The sequence below is a fragment of the Saccopteryx bilineata genome, chromosome 4, assembly GCF_036850765.1.
Source record: "Saccopteryx bilineata isolate mSacBil1 chromosome 4, mSacBil1_pri_phased_curated, whole genome shotgun sequence".
Taxonomy (NCBI): Eukaryota; Metazoa; Chordata; class Mammalia; order Chiroptera; family Emballonuridae; genus Saccopteryx; species Saccopteryx bilineata.
Genome location: NC_089493.1, coordinates 62,881,258 through 62,896,063, shown reverse-complemented (window position 1 = coordinate 62,896,063; position 14,806 = coordinate 62,881,258). Strand labels below are relative to the sequence as shown.

At 38.4% G+C, this 14,806-nt stretch overlaps 1 protein-coding gene and 1 non-coding gene across 10 annotated transcripts in view; both read left to right on the top strand.

Moving 5' to 3' along the window:
* Positions 1-14,806, top strand: part of TCF12 (transcription factor 12) — a 374,569-nt gene that overhangs the window by 293,748 nt on the left and 66,015 nt on the right. For all 9 annotated transcript variants that reach the window (XM_066276118.1, XM_066276120.1, XM_066276117.1 and 6 more), the window contains 2 exons: positions 190-325; positions 4,822-4,874. In XM_066276118.1, the coding sequence (XP_066132215.1) occupies positions 190-325; positions 4,822-4,874 (189 nt within the window). The remainder of the gene's footprint in view (positions 1-189; positions 326-4,821; positions 4,875-14,806) is intronic.
* Positions 2,566-2,681, top strand: LOC136336886 (U5 spliceosomal RNA). Its single transcript, XR_010731626.1, has one exon. It is a non-coding gene; the product is annotated as a U5 spliceosomal RNA (small nuclear RNA).

Below are 14,806 nucleotides of genomic sequence, written 5' to 3'. Positions count from 1 at the left end.
AACGTGAGGATGGGAGAAAGGAGAAATACATGCCTAACCAACGGTCTAATCAAACTCAAATAAGTACCTAGTGGATGCTTCCTAAATTCAAGGCATTGTTGAAGATACTAAATACAGAAGTTGTGAAATTTTCTACTTTGGGTCATTATCAGTGGGAAAGTAACTTGTTTCCTTGGCCTTGTTTTATAGTCTAGTCTCCTGAGACAAGATCTAGGACTTGGAAGCCCAGCACAGCTGTCTTCCTCAGGAAAACCTGGGACTCCATACTACTCATTCTCTGCCACAAGTTCCAGGAGAAGGCCACTCCATGACTCTGCAGCACTTGGTAAGTATGTCACACGACAAAAACTGTCCTGTAAATGTTCCTCCCTCACCCTTAGTCTCTTCTGCATTTTTAATTAGAAGAAATTTGATTTGGGGGGTATCATGTTGATATTGGCACCAATTTGCATAAAATAATGTGTTTTAGATATTTAATAAACAATTTAATGCTCTTGTTTGTTCATCATTATGAGGAACTGAATAGTGAAAAACAGCTTAAAAACAGAACTTGTTTTTCCTTTTATGTCATGTGTACCTTATTTTTGATTAAAATTGATAGAGTGAACAGTTTACAAAGTGGTTTTACATACATTCTCATCTCAATACCAACAGTTCTGCAAGACAGTGGGTATAAAACTAGATTTAACATAAAACCAAGGCTCAAAGGAGGACACATTTGTATTAGGTGATTTACACAGGAGAAAATTTAAGATTTTTCTGACTCTGTAAGTCTAATATTTTTGGTATATTAATTGCTTCTACTCCCCCCCTTTTTAAAAAAATGAGATCAAGTTAAATAATGTGAAATCAGTCATACTAAAGTGTACAATTTGGTGACATTCAATTTATTTACACTACTCTGTAACCATAATCTCTAATTCCAAAACATCACCTCAAAAGGAAAACAATACTTATTAAGCATTCAGCCTTCATTTGCTTTATACATTGCCTAACCAGGCCAATCTGTTTCGTGTTGCTACTTACAGTGAGCTTCAGGTGTACTCTGACACCATCTAAGCACTGTTTAAATGTGGGAATTTTTGGTCATTCCTACCAAAGAATCCTGTGTACAGGAAAATTGAAATTTAAAGCATGTTTATATTATGTCATTATTTATTCCACAAATATTTCTGGACTGTCTCCAGTTTATTTTTATTTTTATTTTTAGATATATATATATATACACACACACACACACACGTATATATATATATCTACATATATATGTACATATATATGTGTATATACATATATATATGTATATCAAACCTACATTTTGGAGAAATAGCCCTACTTTCTGTGTCTAGAGTATGCTTGAGGTAACAACGGGCACAATGATGGATTGTCATGGTCAGCAGAGAGCTCTTAATTAGGTGTTCCTACCTCTCAGTATTATGAGTGATTTAGTATATATATGTACTAGTTGAGTGAACCCAGATGATTTAGGCCAGTATACTTTTTTTTTTTTTTTTTTCTTTTTTGAGCTGGAAACGGGGAGAGACAGTGAGACAGACTCCTGCATGCACCCGACCGGGATCCACCCGACACGCCCACCAGGGGCAACGCTCTGCCCACCAGGGGGCAATGCTCTGCCCCTCCGGGGCGTCGCTCTGCTGCGACCAGAGCCACTCTAGCGCCTGGGGCAGAGGCCAAGGAGCCATCCCCAGCGTCTGGGCCATCTTTGCTCCAATGGAGCCTTGGCTGCGGGAGGGGAAGAGAGAGACAGAGAGAAAGGGAGGGGGGTGGAGAAGCAAATGGGCGCTTCTCTTATGTGCCCTGTCCGGGAATCGAACCCGGGTCCCCCGCACGCCAGGCCGACACTCTACCACTGAGCTAACTGGCCAGGGCCTATACTTTTTATTATGAAAAAAATTATTAATTGTAGCTTGTCCTATACATCTCCACTCTTGTTTCCCACCAAATGAGTTAGTGGTATTCATTTGAGTCTAGATGTGTTGATTTTACTCTAGAAAATATCTTTTTATTATGTGAACATCTACTGTGACAAAAAAAAAAACCACTACTATAGACCAGTATATAATTAATAACAGTTCTGGGGGAAAATGAACTATTTAAATAACTAGGAAGAAAGGGTGGATTTCATAAAAACCCAAATTTTATCTTACTTTTTTATTTTTTATTATAATAATGGTAGATACTGTCTATTGTCTCTATGTCAGGTTCTATGCTGTACATACTACGTTTTTACAAAAACTCCATGGTATTATAATGTTAACCTTTTATTACAAATGAGGAACCAAGACCCAGGAAGCTTAAGTAACTTATTAGCCGAGACTTGGTACCCAGGGAGGCCCATTCATGTCCTGTGTGGTTTCCATTTAGTGGATTATTTTTTTCTATTCTTTGTTGTTATTTCTTTCATAGCCACTCTTTCTTGGCATTACAGTTATTCTTAAAATCTCAGAGTTGAAAGGATCTCACCGATCATCTGCACCAATCTCAGCATCTTCTCTATTTAGATGCTTTAGGGCAATTAACATTCTATAAAACAGTATCAAACACATACTCTGATTTCTCTCCAGGTCACATAAATCTTTTGCCTTTTACAAAAGATTTCCATGGAGAGAAATAATTCTGAGTTTTGAACCAGTTTTTTGAGGCCTTATGTCTGCAAAGCTAAAAAAGAAAGAAATATCCATTTTATAATCATTTTGCCAGATTTTATTTTATTTTATTTTATTTTTTTCTGAAGCTGGAAAGGGGGAGGCAGTCAGACAGACTCCCGCATGCGCCCGACCGGGATCCACCCGGCATGCCCACCAGGGGGCGATGCTCTGCCCATCAGGGGCGTCGCTCTGTTGCAACCAGAGCCACTCTAGCGCCTGAGGCAGAGACCACAGAGCCATCCTCAGCGCCCGGGCCAACTTTGCTCCAGTGGAGCCTTGGCTGCAGGAGGGGAAGAGAGAGACAGAGAGGAAGGAGAGGGGGAGGGGTGGAGAAGCAGATGGGCGCTTCTCCTGTGTGCCCTGGCCGGGAATCGAACCCAGGACTCCCGCATGCCAGGCCGACGCTCTACCACTGAGCCAACCGGCCAGGGCTTCATTTTGCCAGATTTTAGTAGAAACCTAATAATAATAGCTAAAATTTATTAAAGTGTCACTCTCTGTAGGCACTGCCCTGAACCTGTTTCATGTATTATCTTTATTACAATAACTCCAGGAGGTGTTATCCACCTTTTCCATCTTAAGTCACTGAAGCTCAAAATGGACAAGTAATCTCCCAAGCTCACACAGCTGCTGAATGATGTTAAAATTTTAATCCAGCTGGCTTCCCCTCCTAACTATTATACTTCACACCGTCCCAAAAGTGGTGTGAATTCCAAATTCATGATTTTAAATTTCACATTATGTATGTGACTGTAGAGTGGTAACTAATGATGAAATAAAAACATAAAAATTTTCAATTCACCTGGCAGGGGAAAACAGCCCTAAATTAAATAGTATCTCCTACTAATAATTACCCGTCGATAGAGTGATGGGCTCCAAACTATTAAAAGCAGTTCATTTGACTCTTGATTTAGAGTGGCTTTGCTCAAGGAATGTTGTATTAGTTGTGAAGAGTCAGGTTCTAGAAAAGCTTCACAAAAATTTTCCCTGCAAATTTTATAAATTTGTGTGTGCCAGATGTTGTTTATCCTTGGCACTTTGTTTTAAGGAAATGTAAGTTGCCTGTTGGGGTAGTGACTTGGACGTTAATGAATGCTCCCCCCCTTTTATTCTGTAAAATTTTTCCACATGCTACTTATAAAGTTGGTTTTTTAGCTTTGTAACCTCCTGGGATATTTGCTGTAAAGATTTTCACTCCCATTTTAAATGGGTTTCATTCTTTATTGAACAACTCCATGTCTTATTGTGTCATATCATTTATGACCCAGGAAAGTACCATGCTTGTTTAATTCCCATTTTTACAGTTTTCAGAAATAAAATGTACTTTACATCAGCCTTTTCTGTGTTCTCTCTTCTTAATAGTGAACTCCTAGAAAAAATTCTGAATTTGATCCCTTATTTGTGAAATATTAAAAAGCTGTACTTACCACTTTTTTTTTTTACAATAAATAAGGATAAGTTTTAAATTTTACAGATAGTAAAATTAAAATACCAAGTAAGGCTGGTTAGGTATATGAAAGTGCTCATGTTTTCATTTATATTAATAAATCATTTATATCTTAGAGAGAAACATACTTTCTCTATATAGTTCTGGGAAGTAAATATAAACAAAAACACTCAAAGATAACTTGTACCATAATTGGTGCTGAAGTTACGGGTTTCACCACACATTGTTAAAGTAAAACAGCTTCTCAATGTGATGGGGACACTAAATTTGTGCCTGTGAAGGAGTCAATTATGAAAATGACCTCTTGCACCACATACCCCCTGTGCAAATGAAACTGAGATAAAGGATGTAAAGTGCTCGTGTAGAGCCTGGGCATAATAGTTATAGTAATAGGTAATTAAGAAGAAGTATTTTCTTTCCTTGCACATGCTTATTGGTTTGTTGTTTTCTTTCTTGTTTTACTTTATGGGCTGTAATCTTCCCAGACTTGTGAGATATGTATTTCAGAATATATCACTTCATTAGAACCTGTTTTACTCTGGAACCAGTTAGGAAGAATGAGGCCCTCATCCCTATATTCATTTGTTTACTCCTAAATATTGGAAAACAAGAAAGGTACTAGAAGGAAAAATTATTTCCTGTTTATTTGAAGTCTGTTCGTCTCTAATATAAATGCTGATGACATATAGTGTTTTCCATGTGCAGATCCTTTGCAAGCAAAGAAAGTCAGAAAGGTGCCTCCTGGTTTGCCTTCTTCTGTAAGTACCCATTTTTTTTACTTTGTGGTAAACAAACTGGTTTCAGATATTCAGAATTTACTGGCTATCAGGATATATTCAATTGGTGTCAGTAAGCACACTTCATAGTCACTGTTTGCTGCTTAATGGAATCATTGATTGAGATAAATCTGCATTTAATGTTAGGTTTTTAGATTTCTCTGCAGTGATTTGTAGCTGACTCATATGCTTTTACTCCATGTCCCTGTCATTTGAATTCCCCTCTTGGGAAGAAGACTAGGCCGGTAGCTGTCAAAGAAGATCTCCTGTACAGGTCTTTTGATGTTTAATTAGTCATTATGTTGCCGAACAGGAGAACAGACAGAGATTAATAGCTGAGAATCTTAGAAATTTACATTTGTAATAATCCCAGTGGAGCTAAAGACATTAAGATTCGGAGGACATGTTCGGCTCAGCTTGCCCAGTAGGACTGAGGTTATTAATATGCATAAATCACCAAGTCTGATGTTCATTGTGAAGCCCTTGTGGATTTTAAAGCCTTCATTAAGCCTTTCCTAACTTCAGCCTAGCATCAAGAAAGCTTTCAAGCAACTAGTTTGTTGATCCCTCTTTGCTCAAAAATGTGTCCTTTGAGAATTAAGAGTGTTCATGAAGGAGGTTGGAAAGGTTTGGGGAACGATCATTAATGGCCATGATACTCTAATGCTGTAGGGATGTTTGTACTATTAAATAGACTTTATTCTTTTAAAGAGTAAAAGTATTTGTAAATGAACCTGCATCATAAATCTACCTACAATTTAGAAATCCCTGGTGTGAGGAGGGAAGATGTTTTTTTTCTCTCCCTTTGCTTAGAACAAAATGGGGAGTGGGGCTTTTGGATTGAGGCCTCATGCCTTGTAGGGTACATCTCTTTGTTGTGTAAATGGCTGTTGGGCTTTTATTTGGCAGTACTTAACACATGGGCGCAGGTGCTGCTGGATGAGTCACAGCTCATCGAAGTACACACTGAATGGAATATCCGGCTTGGCAAGTAGTAATCCAGAAGGAGCAGCATGGGTTTGAGCTTTTCATTTTTTATTAAGGCTGAAGTACAGATACCATCTTTTGGTTGTTTGCTTTCCCTCTTTCCTCTGTTCTTCCCTCGCCTTCTCTGTCGTGAGATATATGAAAACTCAAATTTGAAATCCTCTTTGAAACTCGGTTTCAGATGGATCTGAGTTTTATGCCGCCTAGGGCAGCTTGCTCTGAACCTGCAGCCTACCTGGAAGGTTGGATTGCAGCTGCAGGCATTCTTAAAAGCTTTTGCTTGCGTAAGCACTTGGGCCCACTAGAGGCTGAATAGCTGCTTGATAAACAAAATGAACACAATGCCTCAAATCATTATTCCTAAAGACAGGAATTTTTTTTTTCAGCAGCAGCTAAAAATAGTTGGGAAATTTACATTTTAACAGTTGAGTGCTGTGCAGGGGTAGGTGGTTCAACTGATTTCTGCTAGATTAACAAATCATACTTAAAACTGACAGAATCACTAAAGCATATAACTGCGATTTTCTTGTAATCTATTGCTGTAATTCTAGGAGAATAATAAAAGTTAAATTATATGTTGATATTTAGTAGAACTACACAGGTAAAATAATACCACATTAGTACATGAAAAATTCATCCCATTTCTTCATAATCTGAGATCAGTTTTTAAGAAACAGTTTCTTTTCAGTGCTTCATAGTTCTTTCATTTTTAAACCAAAAAGGCAAAATGGACAGAACAGCTGGAAGGAGAATAGACACTGGAGGTTACTGTTATGTCCTAATCAAACATTCACTGCTTGGAGGTAGTTCTCTGTATTGTCCCAGGAGGAACCGCAGAGATAGAGAAAGTCACCAAATCTGACAAAACCTTTGATTCCTTTGAGAACCATCAGGAATTTACAAGCCAAGCCTACTTATATATTGTATTACTAGCTACCTTATTTGGGATTTATTTGATAGTTTTGCAGAACAGGATAAAATTTAGTATTTTTAGTTTTATATTAAACATCAACTTCAAACCTGATCATACTACTTTGAAACCATGTTGAAAATAGTACTGTATTTTAATATATTGAATGCTGTTAAGGATATATAAATAATAAATGCATTTTAATTAATTGAAAGTATATTTTAGATTAATTCTATGTAGAATTCTCAAGTTTTTACAGAAGTATTTTTTTAAATCTTTAAAAACAGATACCTTGATACTTCTGTGAACACTTACCATTACACTGCTTACCTTTTCAGTGTCTAAAAACAACTGGGAATTTAAAGTTATGGTTTTCTATTTAAATGCTTTTCCTGAAATATATGTAACTTATAGACTATTAACAATGAAAAATGTTTTTTATTTTTATTTTTTCTTACAGGGACAGAGAGTCAGAGAGAGGGATAGATAGGGACAGACAGACAGATAGGAACGGAGAGAGATGAGAAGCATCAATCATTTTTCGTTGCACGTTGCGACACCTTAGTTGTTCATTGATTGCTTTCTCTTATGTGCCTTGACCACGGGCCTTCAGCAGATTGAGTAACCCCTTGGTCGAGCCAGCGACCTTGGGTCCAAGCTGGTGAACTTTTTGCTCAAGCCAGATGAGCCCACGCTCAAGCTGGCAACCTCAGGGTCTCGAACCTGGGTCCTCTGCATCCCAGTCCTACACTCTCTCCACTGCACCACCGCCTGGTCAGGCGCAAAATGTTTGTTTTTTTCTAATGGGTATAAGAATGAGAATGGACTGTGTTTATTTTATTTCATGATCATTTGAATACTAGACTTCTCAAATCAATCTAGAAATTGGACAGTAACATCTCAAATTTTAAAGTTTGCTGCTTATCTCATCTATCTTTAATCTGTAAAATACACTTCACCTTTACCAAAGATGGTGAAAGAGCTAGGGTAGTACTGCTCATAAAAAATATATAATATGGCGCTGGCCGGTTGGCTCAGCGGTAGAGCGTCGGCCTAGCTTGCGGAGGACCCGGGTTCAATTCCCGGCCAGGGCACACAGGAGAAGCGCCCATTTGCTTCTCCACCCCTCCGCCGCGCCTTCCTCTCTGTCTCTCTCTTCCCTTCCCGCAGCCAAGGCTCTATTGGAGCAAAGATGGCCCGGGTGCTGGGGATGGCTCTGTGGCCTCTGCCTCAGGCACTAGAGTGGCTCTGGTCGCAACATGGCGACGCCCAGGATGGGCAGAGCATCGCCCCCCTGGTAGGCAGAGCATCGCCCCTGATGGGCGTGCCGGGTGGATCCCGGTCGGTCGTGCGCATGCGGGAGTCTGTCTAACTGTCTCTCCCTGTTTCCAGCTTCAGAAAAATGCAAAAAAAAAAAAAAAAGCATTGTCAGAAAAGGAACCTATAAAAAGGAGGGAAAATTTGTTGAGTGAAATTTATGCCGCCTAGAATTCATACTAATTATTTTTGTTTTTCCAAGCTATCAGAAGTCTATGCTTTTTTTCCTTTATTTTTATCAGTGAGAAGCATTTCTCAGATGGAGAGAAGTTTTGTTGTCTTTTATTCTTTATTCCTTAACTTAATGTTAGTATTTCTAGACATAGATCCTTTCTTAAAAATATGCTAAGGAAGGCACAGAATTCTGAAGTAAGAATGAAGCAAGACATTTTTAAGATTTTTATCACCAGAGAGTACACGCCTTAGACCAATTCTAGAATGCCTTTAGATCCAAATCCCTAAAGTTATATGCTGGTTCAGTAACATTTGAAAATGTCTTTTGAACATCAAATCTTAGCTATGCATCAAAAAGGCTTGCTTCATTCGTTTTGAAAATAACTAGTTTGCAGTCCCATACATAGGCTAATGACAATATCTCTTTGTTTCTTTATCAAATGTTATTCTGTCCTTTGTCCTGTTTTTAAGTGTGTATATATTTTCCCACAAAAGCCTTTACAGCTTATCAGATAATTTCTTTGCTTTTCAGTTAAACTCTCAAAGTATATTTTACCACCACAGCCATAAAGGAAAAAAATATTATTTAAACTCTTCCCCCCATGAGTTACTTTACTGTTTCTGAGATGAATCAAAGAAACTTAGATTTCACCTTTCCTTGCTTTGCTGCAGACAGGTGCACAGTCTGCCTTTGGATTGGTAATTGACTACAGTTGAAGAAATGATGCCTTCTAATTTCCCAAATTTTTTATGGGATTTTTTTTGTTGTTGGAAATGGCTTTTTTTTTTTCTTTTTTAATTATCGTGATTTTTTTTTTAAGTGAGAAAGGAGAGCGTGAACAAGATGGGAAGGGAGCGAGATAAGAAACATCAACTTGCCTGACCAGGCAGTGGCACAGTGAATAAAGCATCAGACTGCAAAGGACCCAGGTTCGAAACCCCGAGGTTACCGGCTTGAGCACAGGCTCACCAGCTTGAACACGGGGTCACTGGCTTGAAGCCCAAAGTAGGTGGCTTGAGCAAGGGGTCGCTCGCTCTACTGTAGCCCCTCAGTCACGGCACATATGAGAAAGCAATCAATGAACAACTAAGGTACAACAATGAAGAACTGATGCTTCTCATCTCTGTCCCTTCTGGTCTGTCTGTCCCTATCTGTCCCTCTCTCTGACTCTCTCTGTCTCTGTCCAAAATTTAAAATAATAATAATAATAATTTTTTTAAAAAAACATCAACTTGTAGTTGTGGCACTTTAGTTGTCCATTGATTGCTTCTCATGCGTGCCTTGATCAGGGGGCTCCAGCCAAGCCACTGGCCCTGTGCTCAAGCCAGTGATCATGGGATCATGTCAATGATACTGCAGTCAAGCCAGTAACCCTGCGCTCAAGCCGGATGAGCTCACGCTCAAGCCAGCGACCTCGGTGTTTCAAACTTGGGATCTCAGTGCCCCAGGTCGATGTTCTATCTACTGTGCCACCACTGATCAGGCTAATTAATATGAGTTTTGAGTTATTTTTAATATTAAATTTGAAATTTTAAAGGCACCCCTTGAGATGATTGGAGACCACTAAACCACGTCCAATGAGATAGCATTTTAATGTAAGTACTAATAGAATTAGTAAGACTTAAATAGAAACAGTCAAAATAATAAATCCTGAGGGTGGCTAAAATGAGGATTTTTTTTAATGAGAACGAGAGGACAAACACTACTTTCTGGAGTTGGTAGAAATAAATAATTTTGAAAACTACCATTTAAAAGGTTACTGGTAGGGAATAGGAGAGAGTAAAGGGGGGATAAATGGTGACAGAAGGAGATTTGACTTTGGGTGGTGAACATAATACAGTATACTTGAAACCTATATAATTTTATTAACCAATGTCACCCCAGTACATTCAATAACAATTAAAATATTTTTAAAAAAAATCATTACTAGGTATCTGAACCAGCAAGGAAAAGGTCAAGAGTTAGAACTATGGAAAAACTGTTACCTCTGTTTATTCATGAAAATAGCAAGTTGAACAGCAAGTAAAGTACTCTCAAAAGGTGTGTCCTGTGGAAGTCACTAGGAAGCTAAGATAACAGTGTGTCGTATAGACAGTTATCCTAGGCCTTTAAGACTAGCAAGAATCCTAGTGATTGTACAATAAATAGTATTTATTTGCAGTCCCAGCTTTAGCAGAACTTGAGTGAACCTTTCAGTTCCTGGACATGAGTTGGAATAGATTTTTGCTCAGCTCCTTTGGCAGACAAGCATAGAGGGCACAAAACAACTGTAGGGTACTTTAGAGTTTCTTATTGCTGGCTATTAGATAAGCTATCTCTATTGGAGGGCTACCACAATATAAAATTTCCAAAGTGGTCAATTCTTCCTCTGACCTTATAGAACAGACTGGCAGAAAAATTTTAGTAAATAAAGGGAATGGTTCTAAAATTCATTCCACATTTATATTCAATTTGGTCACTGAATGAAAGATTATCTTCCTACATTAATAAGAAGAAATAGCCACTGTTTATGCTGACAGTAACTACTGTTCAGAACAGTGTCAGAATTGTATCATTACAAATAATAGGCTTTTAATACATAGTTATAAGATGTTCATTTTAATGACAAGCCAGTAATGTCTTTGATCTGATTTCAAGTCAAAAAGCAGAAGGAAATGGAATCACTGAATCCTACGTATCCAATTGTTTGTACTGATGTCCTGTGGTTGTACAGTGATACTTGTTATTTTCTAATCTTTTTTTTTTAATTCATTTCAGAGAGAGAAAGAAAGGAAGGGAGAGAGAGAGAAAAAAACATCGATTTGTTGTTCTGCCCGCTTAGGCATTTATTTGTTGATTCCTGTATGTTCCCTGACCGGAGATTTAAATTCTCTAACCAACTGAGCTTCTGGGTCAGGGCCCTTTCTATTTCTTTTTAAAGAAGAAAGATTGTGGCTGAATTTCAGAGCTGGCGATTAAGATCTAACTCTTCAGCCACTGGTAGTTCTACTCTTTGAGACTTGACAAACCAAATATAGGATGGGGGGAGGGTAGAAGGGGGAGAGAGTATATGTGTGTGTGTGTGCGTGTAACTTGTATGGTTTTTAAAGACTATGTGGTTGAATTCTGTAAATGCTTTTCACGGTGTTCAACAGCAATAGAAACATGAAGTTTTTTATTTTTTATTTTTTTGCTTAATACAGTTGAGAATTGTTTTTTCAAGTATAGCAAAGAAGGAATAAAGTAAGACATTTTTAATTTTATCAATGGGGATGTTTGAGGCTCTGGATTTCATTCAAAGTTAGGGAGGGCATTTTCATCCTGAGTAAGTGCTGGCATAAAATTTTGCTATCATTGATATTCCCTGTGTTTAATCATAATGATTTTACTTTGAAAAGTCATTTATTTTACTTGTATAATACATATCTGATTTTGAGGACTGAACTATATGCTATATAGATAAATTCATAGTTAAGTCTTTTAAGCATTTTTAAAACACTGCCAGTCCCAGGATAGTTTCTAATTTCTCCTCTGTGTTTGTGTTTACTTAATAGATTTTAAACACATTTTAAAGTGTTGACCATTCCAAATTTTTATCTTTTTATTATCTGCTATTATTTTATTTTTTATTGATTTTTTTTAGAGGGGGGGAACATTGATTTATTGTTCCACTTATTTTTGCATTCAGTGAATGATTTTTGTATATGCCCTGAACGGAGATCAAACCTGCAACCTTGGCATAACAGGACAACATTCTAACCAACTAAGTTACCCAGCCAAGCCTATCTGCAGTTATTTTAACACATAACCCAATATATCTGTAATATGCCAATGTTTTATTAGTTTTCAAAAATAATTTGTTTCTAGAAATTTATGTTCCTGGAATATTTGCTAGAACCTGCTTATCTCTTTGTATAGTGTGTATTTCTACTCTTCCTCAATGTGCTAGATCAAAGGTCAGCAAACTTTTTGTGTAAAGGATTGTATAGTAAGTATGTTAGGCTTTGTGGGCCACGCACCCTCTGTCACAATTACTTAACTGTGCATTGGAGTGTTGAAGCAGCAACAGATAATACATAAATAATGGGGTTGGTTGTGTTCCAATAAAACTTTATTTGTGGGGGGAAAAACGGAAACAAAACAGATTTGGCCTATTGCAATAGTTTGCCAACCCCTGCATTAAACATTAAGAACACAAGAACTTGGCCCTGGCCGGTTTACTCAATGGTAGAGCATCAGCCTGGCGTGCAGGAGTCCCGGGTTCAATTCCTGGCCAGGACACACAGGAGAAGCGCCCATCTGCTTCTCCACCCCTCCCCCTCTCCTTCCTCTCTGTCTCTCTCTTCCCCTACCGCAGCCAAGGCTCCATTGGAGCAAAGTTGACCCGGGCACTGAGGATGGCTCTGTGGCCTCTGCCTCAAGTGCTAGAATGGCTCTGGTTGCAACAGAGCGATGCCCTAGATGGGCAGAGCATCACCCCCTGGTGGGCGTGCTGGGTGGATCCCGGTCGGGCGCATGCAGGAGTCTGAGTGCCTCCCCGTTTCCAACTTCAGAAAAAATACAAAAAAAAAAAAAAAAAAAAGAACACAACTCAAGCATATGCCTAAAGTAGATATAGTCTTACCTTTTTCATAAATGTAGTTCCTGTGAAAAACAGGCCCAAAGAGCAACAAAATTAAATATTTTCAGGTGTGTTCCATGGTAGGGTTTTGGGGGGAGGTTTGTGAGGGGGTAAGATCCATTACCCAGTATTCATTATCCCATCATCATTTCCTTAAGGCTCTGAGAACTGAGCCAGAGCTTATTGTATAAACAGAGTTTTCAAAACCATTATTTGCCTTATTCTAAAATGTACTTGATTGGGACAGTGGAAAAGCCTCAGTGTATAAAGTGGGTGCTGTGACATCATAATTTTTTTAGGATTTAAATACCACATCAGGTAATAATATGCAGTAGTTTATAACATCAAAAGTAAGCCCATGAGCCTGACCAGGCGGTGGTACAGTGGTAGAATGTCAGACTGGGATGCAGAGGACCCAGGTTTGAAACCCGAGATAGCCAGCTTGAGCGCGGGCTCACCAGCTTGAGTACAGGGTCGCTGGCTTGAAGCCCAAGGTCACTGGCTTGAGCAAGGGGTTACTCACTGTGTTGTAGCCCCCCAGTCAAGGCACATATGAGAAAGCAATCAATGAACAACTAAAGCACCACAACGAAGAATTGATGCTTCTCATCTCTCTCCCTTCCTGTCTTTTCCTATCTGTCCCTCTCTGTGTTTCTCTCTCTCTCTGTCTCTGTCACACAGACAAAAAAAAAAAGTAAGCCCATAAACTGATATTAGCAAATGTATATTTGAAACATTTGGGTATAAAGTATTTATTTAAATCATTTTACTTTGATGTAAACAGCTCTACTATCATTTATTTATCCATCTTTTATCCTGGCCCAACTTTCTCATAGAACCCAAAGCTAAAAGAAAGTTTCTAGCAGCTTAAGAATTAACTCCAGTACAGGTATAACTATGAAGTGGATTCTCTTGAAACATGCCGCAATGTATCTCTAAATACAAAAGCTTCACACAAAATTTAAGAGAATCTTCACCCCATGACATAGCAATAAAATCATAACTCTTGACTCAGAGAAGGTATAAAGAGCATGCTGGATTATCAGAAATCAGTATCCTTCAGCAAGAACTACAGTATATTTTTGCCATCTATATTATAAAGTACCATGCTTAAACTTTGTAAAAGCATTTTAGGGAGAAAAGTGAAAGTGTTTTCAGTGGCAAAGATCGCTGAGATTCTTCCCATTTACATAGGTATAAATTTACCCTCAGTTGGATACATTAGAATTAGGAAGACCCATGTGAAGTTTTATCATTTGATAATTGTGTTCTTACATTCATGTGATCTTAATTCCATTTTTAACAGTAGTAATGCAGTCTGAACCTTTTTTTATAGATTAATCATTTAAGTCTGAAATAACCAATGTTAGGGCAACAGGTGTCCTCTGGATCACATACCTATACCTGAAAAGGGACCTGCTTTCACCCTTACCTGTCCTATTGTACCTGTAAATTTTCCAACCTACATATTCATTACAGCGACCTTTGTTTATAATCTGCTTAACAATATCTTTTACCGATCTGCTAAATACTCCCGCCTAAAGGCACAAAGACACACATCACAAGCCCAACTTCATTCAAAATAGTGCAGGAGCCACAGCCTACTTAAGAAGCATTGAGCTGGAACATTGAGGTCACTGGTTTGAAACCCTGAGCTTGCCCAGTCAGAGCCCATTTAGGAGTTGATGCTTCCTGCTCCCCCCCATCTCTCTCTCTCTCTCTCTCTCTCACTCACTCACTCTCTCTTCTCTCCTTTTTCTCTCCTCTCTCTAAAAAATGAATAAATTTAAAAAAAGAAAGATAGGCTCCCTATTGACTCATTAACTCTGTTGCCTGCTAAAGATATAACAAAGCCATCTCTGTAGAGCAGGGGTCCCCAAAATTTTTACACAGGGGGCCAATTCACTGTCCCTCAGACTGTTGGA